Source organism: Lynx rufus, unplaced genomic scaffold (assembly GCF_022079265.1).
Source record: "Lynx rufus isolate CCGP_SWC_20201006 ecotype Redwood Valley unplaced genomic scaffold, mLynRuf1.p SCAF_8, whole genome shotgun sequence".
NCBI classification, from domain to species: domain Eukaryota; kingdom Metazoa; phylum Chordata; class Mammalia; order Carnivora; family Felidae; genus Lynx; species Lynx rufus.
Window position 1 is genome coordinate 109324226 of NW_025814896.1, and position 12704 is coordinate 109336929.

Genomic DNA, 12704 nt, shown 5'->3' on the forward strand with positions numbered 1-12704 from the left:
GAAAATCCCACAGCGAAATGATAAGAACTTATAAGTTCCATGAATTCGAAATAGGAATCCATAGATCATTGAACTGAAGTCAATGATATGCTCACCTGTGAAGGATCAAAACACAAGAATAATTGCACTAGTCTGGTTGTGGGTAGTAGGGGGTATATGGTAAAGAAGGGATGGACTCCTGGGGGGCCTAGAGACTTGCTTTGCCTTTTCAACAAGGCTTTAATAATTCTGTGGTTCTGTGGTGTTTTCATATTGAATAATACCATGTTTGTCTTCACCTCATATGAACTAAGTGTCCTGTTATTAGACAGTAAAGTTTTGTTTCTTGCTGACATCTTTAGTGAGTTCATAGAGACCTTGTCACACTCTACATGTCTCATAACTATGTGGTAGGTCTTTTCTTAGGGAAATCAAAGTTCTCTTTTCTATGTGTTTTTCATGAAAAGGGATAGATTGGTTGCTACCACAAAAGATCAATTTCTCTAAAATACTGCTTTCATCAGATTTGTAGCTTGACATACTTAACCTTTTTATTGTTTTTCGTAAGCACAATTAATTACCAGTATCTTCTTCAACTGCCCTAAAGGTGCATATCCTTACTGGGGCTAAGTAACTTTGTTTTTTAGTTTATTACTTTTTTAATGGCTGGTAGATGTTACTTTATTTTTTCTTTGTAATTTATTTATATGTTAAAAAATTTTTTTAATATTATTTTGAGAGAGAGAGAGCAGGAGCAGGGGAGGGGCAGAGAGAGGGAGACATGGAATCCAAAGCAGGCTCCAGGCTCTGAGCTGTCAGCACAGAACCTGCTGAGGGGCTCAAACTCAGGGACCGTGAGATCATGACCTGAGCCAAAGTCTGGCGCTTAACCGACTGAGCCACCCAGGTGCCCAATCTGTTTCTTTCTTCTTCTTCTTTTTTTTTTTTTTTTTAATAATTTTAAGTTTATTTTGAGAGGGAGAGAGAGAATCCCAAGCAGGATCCGTGCTGTCCACAGGGATCCTGATGCAGGGCTTGAACTCACGAGCCACGAGATCATGACTTGAACCCAAATCAAGATTCAGTCACTTGACTGAGCCACCCAGGAGCCCCTGATCTCATATCTTTTAATGTTCACATAGTATTCCATTGTATGGATTATTATTTATCCATTCTTGTATTGATGGGTGTTAGGTAGTTTAAAATTTTCCTTATTACCGATTAGATTGAGATAAACATCCTTGTCTGAATGTTTGTCTTTACAGATAGATTTCTATAGAAAGGATTTCTTTTTTTGAGCAGGGCAAATCATAAAATTTTATTGAAAAACTTTTTTTTTTTTTTTTAAATTCTCAAGTTAGTTAACATACAGTGTAGTCTTGGCCTCAGGAGTAGAAGCCAGTGATTCATCATTTACATACGATACCCAGTGCTCATCCCAACCAGTGCCCTCCTGAATGGCCCATCCCCCATTTTCCCCACCCCCATCAACCCTCCGTTTGTTCTCTGTATGTAATCTCTTATGGTTCGCCTCCCTGTGTTTATCTTGCTTTTCCTTCCTTTCCCCTATGATCATCTGTTAAGTTTCTCAGATTCCACATATGAGTGAAATCATGTGAGGTCAGTCTTTCTCTGACCGATTTATATACAAAAGGTTTCTAAAAGTGGAATTACTAGATCGTGAGTTTTGCAAGTTTGCCAATATCAATAGATTCTGCCAAATTTCCCTCCAAAAAAGTTGCACTAATCTACATTACTACTAATGGTGATGAGTAAAAATTCTCCATTTACCAATACTGTATGTTATGAATCTTAGACTTTACCCTCTGAACAGAAAAACTGGGGACTTTTTTTGGAGTGTGGTGCCAGCAGAGCATACACTGGCTTGCATTCTAGATCTGTACTGTTACTTTTTCCAGCCAGTGACCTCTTGTGACCTCTTTTTTTTTTTTATTACTTGAACTTTATTTTTTTAATTTTCTTTTTTATTTTTTAAAATTTACATCCAAATTAGTTAGCATATAGTGCAACAATGATTTCAGGAGTAGATTCCTTAGTGCCCCTTACCCCTTCAGCCCATCCCCCCTCCTACCACCCCTCCTGTAACCATCAGTTTGTTCTCCATATTTATGAGTCTCTTCTGTTTTGTCCCCCTCCCTGTTTTTATATTATTTTTGTTTCCCTTCCCTTATGTTCATCTGTGTCTTAAAGTCCTCATATGAGTGAAGTCATATGATTTTTGTCTTTCTCTGACTAATTTCACTTAGCATAATACCCTCCAGTTCCATCCACGTAGTTGCAAATAGCAAGATTTCATTCTTTTTGATTGCCGAGTAATACTCCATGGTATATATATATACCACATCTTTATCCATTCATCCATCGATGGACATTTGGGCTCTTTCCATACTTTGGCTATTGTTGATAGTGCTGCTACCAACATGGGGGTGCATGTGTCCCTTTGAAACAGTATACCTGTATCCCTTGGATAAATGCCTAGTAGTGCAATTGTTGGGTCATAGGGTAGTTCTATTTTTAGTTTTTTGAGGAACCTCTATAGTTTTCCAGAGTGGCTGCACCAGTTTGCATTCCCAAGTGACCTCTTATTTTTAATGGGGATTTTGCTACCTCATTACAGGTTGTAAGGGTCAGATGAAATAACTTCTTCAAACATACTTTGGGCAATCATAAAATGGCAGTCTCCTCCATGAAGGAGGAGAATCCAGGTAAGATGGTAACAGGGTAAGGGGCACCTGGGTGGCTCAGTCAGTTAAGCGTCTGACTTTGGCTCAGGTCATGATCTCACAGCTCGTGAGTTCGAGCCCCACATCGGGCTCTGTGCTGACAGCTCAGATCCTGCAGCCTGCTTCCGATTCTGTGTCTCCCTCTCTCTCTGCCCCTTCCTTGCTCATACTCTGTCTCTCTCAAAAAATGAACTAAAAAAAAAATTTTTTTTAAAAGATGGTAACAGGGTAAGAACTCAATTGTCCAGAGGGTCCTAGAAGAAGGATGTGTGATGGAAGTATAGGTTGTGCAGGGCTCTAAACAGTAATGTGGTGAGACCCCCCCCACTGCCTGCTCAAAGCCACTTGGGAAGAGAAACAGGACCACAGGTCCTGGGCCTCAGCATCTGTGGCTCAGGGCCCTGGCTGGCTGAAGAATTTGCTGTTCACCTTTCAGGTCCTTTTGTCACGGGCACAGGGAGGGCCTGTGGAAAAAGAAGTAGACTAGTGGCCAGTTTTAGTTCTAGCCCCGCGGACGTAGACGTACCTTCAAGATACCTCATGTCTAATCCCTTTGCCTCACCCAATCCCCAAAATTGGGTTGTTTGCCCATGTAGTAAATGCCAGCAGTAGAGATAGCGCTCAGGGTTTGGGCTATCATGGTGCAATTCTACATCATCTGTTGCTGTCCGTCTCGTCTCCTCCAGAGAGACTGATATCCCTGAGGGAATAAACTACATCTTTTTTTTTTTTTAAACGTTTATTTATTTTTGAGACAGAGAGAGATAGCATGAATGGGGGAGGGTCAGAGAGAGGGAGACACAGAATCTGAAACAGGCTCCAGGCTCTGAGCTGTCAGCACAGAGCCCGACGCGGGGCTCGAACTCACGGACCGCGAGATCATGACCCAAGCCGAAGTCGGTCGCTTAACCAACTGAGCCACCCAGGCGCCCCGGGAATACACTACATCTTAGACATTACTTCTTGAATTCCTTAAGACTCAGGACAAAACTGTATACACAGTAGGTATCCAGAAAATTCATGCTGAAATGCATTTAAAAAAATAAATGCTTCTTTTGGTTTATTGTTACTAAGGAAGTATGGGAAGCTCAGGAGGCGGCCAGTTAGGTGACTTTCTTCTAGGGAGGTGCTGGGGCTCATACTGGAAGAGCACAGTGGAATCCGGAACATACCCAACACTTGGTCAATTTCCCAAAGGTCCGTGTCTGACAGATTTAAAGATGAGCGAAGGCCCTGAGAGTCTTCCGAAGGTGCAAGTTCTGGTTTTATTTCAACTGGTTGCTAGCATATAATAGAAGATAGATTTCTTTAAAACTCTAAACCAACCACCAACCCCAACCCATCACTGATGATTCAATTGTTCAGGAAACGGGGGAGCTCCAGGCTCAACTATGTAACACCAACGTCTTGTGCCAGATGCACTCTACAGTCAGTCCTCAGGTAAGGCCCTCTTTCCACACTAACACAGCTCTTGTCTCCAGAGGCTTGCTTTCTTTCCCACGCCTTGCCTGGGCTGGGGCTTTCTCTACCCCAAAGGCAGAGATCAAAATTACAGATTTCTTCCTGGATATTTTGACCTGGCCCTTGAAGTCATATCCTTAGAGACAGCTAAACTCAGACTCAGACTAATGCTTCCCATAAGCATGAATCTGGGAAGAAAGGCTGGCCCTAACAAAGGTCGGAACCCCCTGTGTCCACCAGTGATCCTGGGAATGCTCTGGCAGACTGAAATGGAAGCAACGAGGGGGCTTGAATGTGGATACCTGATGTCACATCTTGGCTAAAACTTCTGGTTGTGTGCCTTTATGAGGGTCATTTGCCCTCCCTAAGCCTCAGCTCCTTCACCCTCCATCATCTACCACCTTATCAGGGGTCTGTCGGAGCTCTGAATTGCTACGCAGAGACGCGGTGGCCTGAGGTGTAGGGGAGGAGGACAAAGAAACGGAATGAGAGTAGGATCAAAGAAAAGAGGGGCAAAAAGGAGAGAAGAAAGCAGAAGGGTGGAGAGATGGGGCCAACACAGCAAGGGGCTGGGTGTCCCTTTCGGGTTAGGGTCAGGGCTTAGGTGAGAACCTTGGCGGTTGGATCCCCTAAACCACACAGAGGACAGAGCTGGTCACAGACTGAACCTGTAGCCAGCCACTGGGAAAGGAAATCAAGATCCAGACTAATTATTGTGCAGCTACCCTTTATATGATTTTGATTCACAGGATCACTTGTAAAGCCTCTAAATCTTCTCTCTGGACAGGAGACAGGCTGTTGAAGGGCCCCCAGCCTGGCCCTGGGGGTCTTTACACTTCCTTAAGCGACAGAAAACTTGAACCAAGTGGTGTGGTCATACTCCTCACCAGGCCTCAGCAGCACAGGAGGGAAGTGGGGCTGTGAAGGGAAAAACAATACAGGTTACACCTTGCCAGCCTGGGTCGTGCCCTCAACCATTCAGGATGGCTTCTGGACTGGTCTCTAGGCCAGCTCTGAGAACCAGTTGCCAATGTAACTGGTTTGCAGTGAGATAAAGAACTTGAGCCAGAATGAAGATCAACTACATTGCTGAGCACATGGTGCTGTAGCAGGACCTTGCTGTGTGGATTCACATTCTGGGGCAAGACTGCAAGACCGTCTTTTGAGCTGGTGCTTTGAAGAGCACTTTTCTAGGCAGTGGCTAGAAAAAGAAGCTACCAGTAAGCAAATAGGAAGAGAAGACAGAGCCATCTTAAAAGCATGGTCACAGAAGATAAGATTGAGAAGAGCAACGTTAAACTGAGTAAAGGCTTCGAAGGCACAAAATAGAGGAGATTAAAAAAAAAAAGTAAATGCTATGTTAGGAGCTTGGCTCTGGGTTTCCTGTGTTTATCACGACTTGGAGAAGAGAACGCATGTGGACTTTTGAGTCAGACAGACCTGACTTGGTTGTGGCCTTTGTCATACAGTGTGACCTTGGACACACCACTGAGAAGCTGGCCTGTAGCTTTACCTGATTGACTGCATCAGGCCAGCTCTGGGTCTCCAGGCAGAAGCCGGAGTGCTTGGGATAGACCGCTCCACTCTTGCCCTTCAGCGTGCCATCCAGGAAGTTGCCTGTGTAAAACTGGACCCCGGGCTGGGTGGTGTACACTTCCAGAACCCGCCCGCTTCCAGCATGACGGACCCTGGGGACAAAGCAAATCCTAGAGGTACAAGGGTGGAAAAACTAGCAGGGACAGGTAGGAGCTGGGAAGCAGCCTCGAGACAGTAATTAGACCCAGTGACAGAGCAGGGACAAGATACGTGGAGACAAAGATGGGAAGAGCATGATGGGAAATTCTCGCAGTCTCATGGGTGAGGCATGAGCAGGTGGTCCTAAGTAAGGATCCTCCAGTAGCAACTTCTCACTGTGATCTTGGCTCCTCTGAGGAAGGCTCACCCTGGCCAGACGTGTGTGTGTGTGTGTGTGTGTGTGCGCGCGCGCGCGCGCATGCGGGGGGCGGCCAGGCCGCAGAGCCAGTTGTCAGATTCCGGAGGAGCTGAGATTCTTTCTCGGGAAGAGCTGATGCTCTCTGCTTGGCCTGGCAGAGCCACCAGCTGTGTCTTCTGAAAGAGAAGAGACGCTTGTCTAAATTAAACTGTCGCCCTTCCTTGGGGCTGGAGCAGGCTGGGCTTTTTAGTCAGATCTCCCCCCGAGAACAGAGGTGCTGTCAGTTTCTGCTGGATTCACGGTTTCCTTTTTTTAAAAAATGAGGTAAAACATCCCAACAATGTAGTCAATCAAGAGGTTCTGGGAAGAGGAGGGCCAGGACTTGAATAATGGAGAGTAGGCAAGAGAGTGGACTCCATCTGGAAGAACACAGGGACTGGGGCTCTAAGGGAGAGAAGGCTTTTGAAGTTTCCATTAGAGTTGGAATCATTTTCTCTGCCTTATTTAAAATTCATTTATTCTACAGACGTGCATTTGCTATTGCCACGCGTCGGGTGAGGTGCTCGGGCAGAGCTGGGGATGCACAGAGGTAGCAGGAGGAGCCGGGAGGTTAGCGGGGAGGAGAGAGTGCACACAAATGCCTCACAGGCCAGGCTGCTGGCGGTGGGCGCCCTGGGAGAGGTGCAGCCTCTGACTTTCCACGCATCACAAACGGGGCTCCGGAAGGTCAAGGAAAGCAGAGCTGACTTCAGTCCAGAGGAATTAGGGCTTCTAACAAAAGAGTGGGCCTGAAAGAACAGGCTCCGATGGGGAGAGAGGGAGCAAAGAGAGACAGGATGCCAGGTGGGAGCACAGGGTGGGTGGGGGAAGAGACATGGCAGTGGTGGGGGAGGGGGAGAGACATTCGGTGGTGCTGCTCCGCGGAACAGGAGCTTTGAAAAGACGGGGGTGTGGTTATATGGTCCCTGCAGCGTAGTAAATGCTATCGAGGTGGCCAGAGGAAAAACTCCTCACCTAGGAGGTGAGATCTCTTCCTCCCTACACAGGCAGTCAGGGAAAAGCACCTACCGTGCACAAAAGCGCTTGTCTTTAGATCCCTTCAGACAGAAATTGTGGTCAAAGCCGTGGATACGGAACTCCTGCAGGTGTTTTCCAAGCTCCACCGGCTTCCTCAGGTCAAAGGCAGTTCCTTGTACTGGAGCAACTTCTCCTGGAGGGAAGGGGCAGGTAGAAGGGCAGGGGGCTGGAGTACTCTGGCCAGGCTTTCTTGAAAGAGGACAGGGACTCAGTTTCAGGGCCTCACACCATGATCCAGTTGTTTCTGCATTTACTTAATTTTTTATTTTTTTTTTTTACTTGCACAGTTGACACACAATATTGCATTAGTTTCAGGTGTACAATGTAGCGATTGAACCCCTCAATACATTATACTGCACTCCCCGTGAGTCTAGCTATCATCTGTCACCATCATACAGAGCTATTACAATACCACTGGCTCGATTCCTTAGGCTGTACCTTTTATTCTCGTGACTTATTCATTCCGTAGCTGGAAGCCCAATTTCCTTTCTCTAAAGGTTTTCTTTTGTCCTAGAGCTGTATCGTGTATTTTAAAGGTGAATACAAATGCTCAGTTAGTTAACATAACGCTTTTTTTAGGGGTAGAATTACTTTTTCCTTTCATGTGGTCAGATGGGGAGGTTTTACGAACTTGGTTTCTACACTAGTTTCAGGGGAGAGAGGTAGCATGCAAAGTGGGTCTGAAATCTTAGGACACTAAGAAAAATCAAGAACTTGTACCTTACCTTAAAAAGATTTAAACAAGTGAAAAGAGAACCAACTTTTAGCCACTCAAAGCATTTAGTTCTGCTTTCGTGTATTGCCAAATACTAAAAGAAACATTAATCTCCTATCTTTGGGTGAAAGTGGGCATCCTTTTTTTTTTTTTTTTTTAATGTTTTTTTATTTTGACACACAGCGGGTGTGGGGGAAGGGCAAAGGGGGGGAGAGAGAGAGAGAGAGAGAGAGAGAGAGAGAGAACCCCAAGCAGGCTCCACACTGTCAATGCAGAGCCTGACAAGGGGCTCCATCTCACGACTGTGAGATCATGACCTGTGCCAAAATCAAGAGTTGGCTGCTTAACCGACTGAACCACCCAGTTGCCCCGAGGGCATCCTCTTCTTAAATTCAGAGCTGCTGTTCAGAAACATAGTCTTCCTGGTACATGAGGACTGGAGTCTGTAAGTTCACACAGAGCTGTGAGGATGCCTGGGGTCCAAAACACCCAAGGGGAACACAGAGGCCTGGCCAATGCCATTCTAGCATCTGGTGTCCATTGTTCAACCAAGGGAGTTTGTTTGAACAAAAGAATCCTCTCACCAGTCAGTGTTAGGAAAAATTAAGTAGCATTCTTTTTTAAATGTTTTTAATGTTTATTTTTTTGAGAGAGACAGAGCACAAGTAGGGGAGGGGCAGAGAAAGAGGGAGACACAGAATCCAAAGCAGACTCCAGGCTCTGAGCTGTCAGCACAGAACCCGATGTGGGGCTCGAACCCACGAACCTCAAGATCATGGCCTGAGCCGAAATCAGACACTCAACCGACGGAGCCACCCAGGTACCCCAAGTAGCATTCTTTTCGAAGACATCCTTGAAAACCATCTCTTTCCTTTGCCTTGATTCTGCTTATATGAAAAAGAACTTTTGAATGGGGAATATTTGTACATGTAACCAATTTTAAAGGTAATGAAGTTAAAAGGTACAAAATACTATACAATGAAAAAAATCTCTTATCTTTGTTCCCTGAAGATCCAGTTTCCTCCAACAGAAGCAACCACCATTATTTGTTCCTCTCGCACCCTTCCAGAGAGAATACAAGGATATCCAAGCATGTAAGCGCACACCCATGCACACACACAGCAATATAGCCTGTTTCCACCTTAATCTTTCCACTCAATTTGTCTTCAAGGTTGTTACTAAATTTATTCCTATGTACTTCATTAGACAATTCTATGTGCCAATTCCTATTTCTATTTTTCCTATGATAATCTACTTACTATTTGTTTTCTGGTGTCATAATTGCAAATTTATATTTTTCTAGAAACTTATGCATCCCATCTATATTACTTTCATTTATTGGTAGAGTCAAGGAAGACAGTAACTTATGATCCTTTCAATTTCATCTCTCTGTGGTTAGTTGCTTGTGCTCATTTCTTTTCTTTCTTTCTTTTTTTTATTTTTTTAACATTTATTTAATTTTGAGAGACAGAGACAGAGCACGAGTGGAGGAGGGGCAGAGAGAGAGGGAGACACAGAATCCGAAGCAGGCTCTAGGCTCTGAGCTGTCGGCACAGAGCCTGATGCGGGGCTTGAACTCACAAGCTGTGAGATCATGACCTGAGCTGAAGTCGGATGCTTAACTGACTGAGCCACCCAGGCACCCTGCTTATGCTCATTTCTAACTTTGTGCATTGAGTAGGTAGGCTGATGCTTTATCTATTTTTGTGGGTTTTTCCCCCTTCCAATGAAGGAGCTCTTGGATTTATGTAGTAGTGCTACATTTTTCCTCCTCATTTCAAAATTAGAATTTCTGCTTTTATTTGTATTAATTTTCATTTTGTTCTCTTGGGTTTATTTTGGTACTCTTTTTTTAATGTTTTATTTATTATTATTATTTTTTAAATTTAATGTTTATTTATTTTTCAGAGAGAAAGAGACAGCACAAGCAGGGGAAGGGAAGGGAGAGAGGGAGACACAGAATCCAAAGCAGGCTCCAGGCTCTGAGGTGTCAGCACAGAGCCTGACGCGAAGCTTGAACCCACGAATTGTGAGATCATGACCTGAGTCAAAGTCAGAAGCTCAACCGACTGAGCCACCCAGGCACTCCTAATATTTTATTTATTTTTGAGAGAGAGAGAGAGAGAAGGGGAGGGGCAGAAAGAGGGAGACACAGAATCTGAAGCAGGCTCCAGGCTCTGAGCTGTCAGCACAGAGTCCGATGCAGGGCTCGAACTCACGAGCTGTGAGATCATGACCTGAGTTGAAGTTGGACACCTAACTGAGCCACCCAGGTGACCCTATTTTGTTATTCTTTTTCAAATATCTTGCATTAGATGCCTAATTCATTTATTTTCACATTTTTTGGATTAGTCAAAGTATTTAGTGCTTCAATGTTCTTCTGAGCAATAGGCTTGATATCACATGTAGGAGTTTCCGTTATATAATGATAACACCATATTCCCATTTATTATATATTCTAATATGTATTAAGTAAATATTTCCATTATACTTAATTATGATATATTATTTACTTATTTTCTAGGTATTGCTAGTTTTAGGGTTTGAGTTCCCTTTTGATCCAAGAATTATTAAGAGTTAAAGCATTTCTAGGTCAAGCATTGGCTGTATTACTCGTATTTTGTGAAATTACCTGAGGTTTTCTTTACGGTCTCAGATATGGTGAATTTTTATTGTGAATTTCATCCTTTTTTTTTTTAAGTTTATTTATTTATTTTGAGAGAGAGTGAGAGACAGAGCAGGGGAGGGGCAGAGAGAGAATATCCCAAGCAGGCTCTGTGCTGTCAGCGCACAGCCTGATGTGGAGTTCAAGGTGCAGTTCATGCGAGGTCATGACTTGAGCCGAAATCAAGAGTCAGAGCCACCCAGGCGCCTTGTGAATTCTGTCCTTTATCATTACAAAGTGTCTTGCTTTCTGACCTGAGATGAGCCTTTACTGATGTTAAGACTGAGACCCCCTGCTTTCATTTGGCTTTTATTTGCTTGGTTTGCTTTTGAAATCTCATGTTTTCAACCTTTCTGTACGACTTGGTTAATACACAGCCTTCCCTTGGGGTTTCCTTTGTGATTCAATCGGAGAGACTATTGTTTAATAGAGGCGTTTTATGGCATTACTATGACATATACATGTTCTAAGTATTCTTAGTCTGTCATTACATTTTATGGTATGCTTTTTGTGTTCATGAATTCTAGTTGTTTACTTTTTGAAATCTTTTTACTATATGGTGTGTATATATGTGTCTTTCTGATAAGTGAGACAGTTTGTAATTTTGTTTTAGTGGTAACATCTTTATAGAAGAAACTTCAATATAATATACGTAACCCTCTGTTTCTTAGAATTTGCTAAGCTTCTTCCTCTCTCTCTCCTCTTTGCTACCTGACTTGGGTTTCTGCATCTTTCAACTAAGAATCCAAGTAAAGTCACTTTGTTTCCCAGTAGATGGTGCTAGAGACACAATATAAAGAGCGTGCTTAAAACCTGATCAGTTTTGGGAGAATGAATAGTTGTTTTTTTGGGTCCCTCAGGCCATAAGGCCAAATCCTGGATGGTAGTTACTTACCTGTGTGCTACTGTCTTGTGAAGTTTGGGTGACCAACCACTTCTCACACCGATTTTTTTTTTAATTTTTAATTTTTTTAATGTTTATTTTTGAGAAAGAGAGAGAGAAAGAGGGCCAGCAGGGGAGGGGCAGAGAGAGAAGGAGACACAGAATCTGAAACAGGCTCTAGGCTCTGAGCTGTCAGTACAGAGCCCAACATGGAGCTTGAACCTATGAACTGTGAGACCATGACCTGAGCCAAAGTCGGAGGCCCAACAACTGAGCCATGCAAGTGCCCCTCACACTGATTTTTAAAAAGGCAAAATGTTTCCTTATGAAAAACTTAGTCTGGGAAAAAGCAGCAGCTGTTTTCATGGGCTCAAGAAGACTGTAGTCTTACCAACTCGTATTCTGAGTATTAATTTCTGTTATGCTTTCCTCCCTAACTTTATATGGTATTCACAATATTTAGTTCCTTAAAGCCATACTTGACTCAAAATCTGACCCTTATGACAGTCCCAATGTAATATTGCACAAGTCAGTCAAGATTACTTATTTCTCTTGACTTCAAGGTAAAAATAAAGTCATGGAATGTTCATGAAGGAGGGTTCTAGGGTCTATTTCAGGTCTGTTTACCTGATACTGAGCAATCTACAAGTCAATGTTAGCTTTTCTCTCTGTAAAATGAAGCTATTATTTGCTGCCTATACATGACATGGAAATACTCAACAAATGAAATACTTGAATGGTTTCAGGACAATGGCATAAATAAACAGGCCAAATTTGCGGATGCATCTATAACACAAAGGAGAGCCTAGAGAGGGGGTAAGACTTCGAGAATGGCAGAGAAGCCCTGACTTAAAACTGAGAAACTTCTAAATGAGATTTTTACTAAATGAGAAGAAACAAAGAGAAAAGGTTCCAATCTCTTTCCAGCCTCACACCCTGACCTGTGGACCTCATGTATCTACTGATCAGGCACATGGAAAACTTTGGAATTTGTCCCCCAGATTCATGCCTTCTTTGGGACCTTTCTCACAGCTTCAATGTCCTCTGTGTCCCTGCTTCCCCCACATCCTGGCAAAGTTGTTTAAGAATACTTACTCTCCAATGCCACTTCCTCTGAAGGATTGTAGCCTCCACAGCTAGAACTAATCTCCTTTTCTTTTCTTTTCTTCCCCCTTACCCCCCTGATCTCCTTTTCTACTTTGTTCCTATCACATTTTGAACATACTTTCTTCAAAACATTTGTTGTT

The 12704-nt window shown here is 43.5% G+C and overlaps 1 protein-coding gene across 9 annotated transcripts in view; it reads right to left on the reverse strand.

Moving 5' to 3' along the window:
- Positions 1-3594: 3594 nt before the first annotated feature.
- The window catches only part of GALM (galactose mutarotase), a 115084-nt gene continuing 105974 nt past the window's right edge, over positions 3595-12704 (reverse strand). For 7 of the 9 annotated variants that reach the window (XM_047068655.1, XM_047068658.1, XM_047068659.1 and 4 more), the window contains 3 exons: positions 7186-7327; positions 5698-5872; positions 4895-5102 (listed from right to left, as the gene is read on the reverse strand). In XM_047068655.1, the coding sequence (XP_046924611.1) occupies positions 5025-5102; positions 5698-5872; positions 7186-7327 (395 nt within the window). In that variant the 3' untranslated portion in view covers positions 4895-5024. Of the gene's footprint in view, positions 4005-4894; positions 5103-5697; positions 6294-7185; positions 7328-12704 lie in introns of those variants that run through there. The other 2 variants (XR_006960205.1, XM_047068652.1) reach the window with 2 other exon arrangements.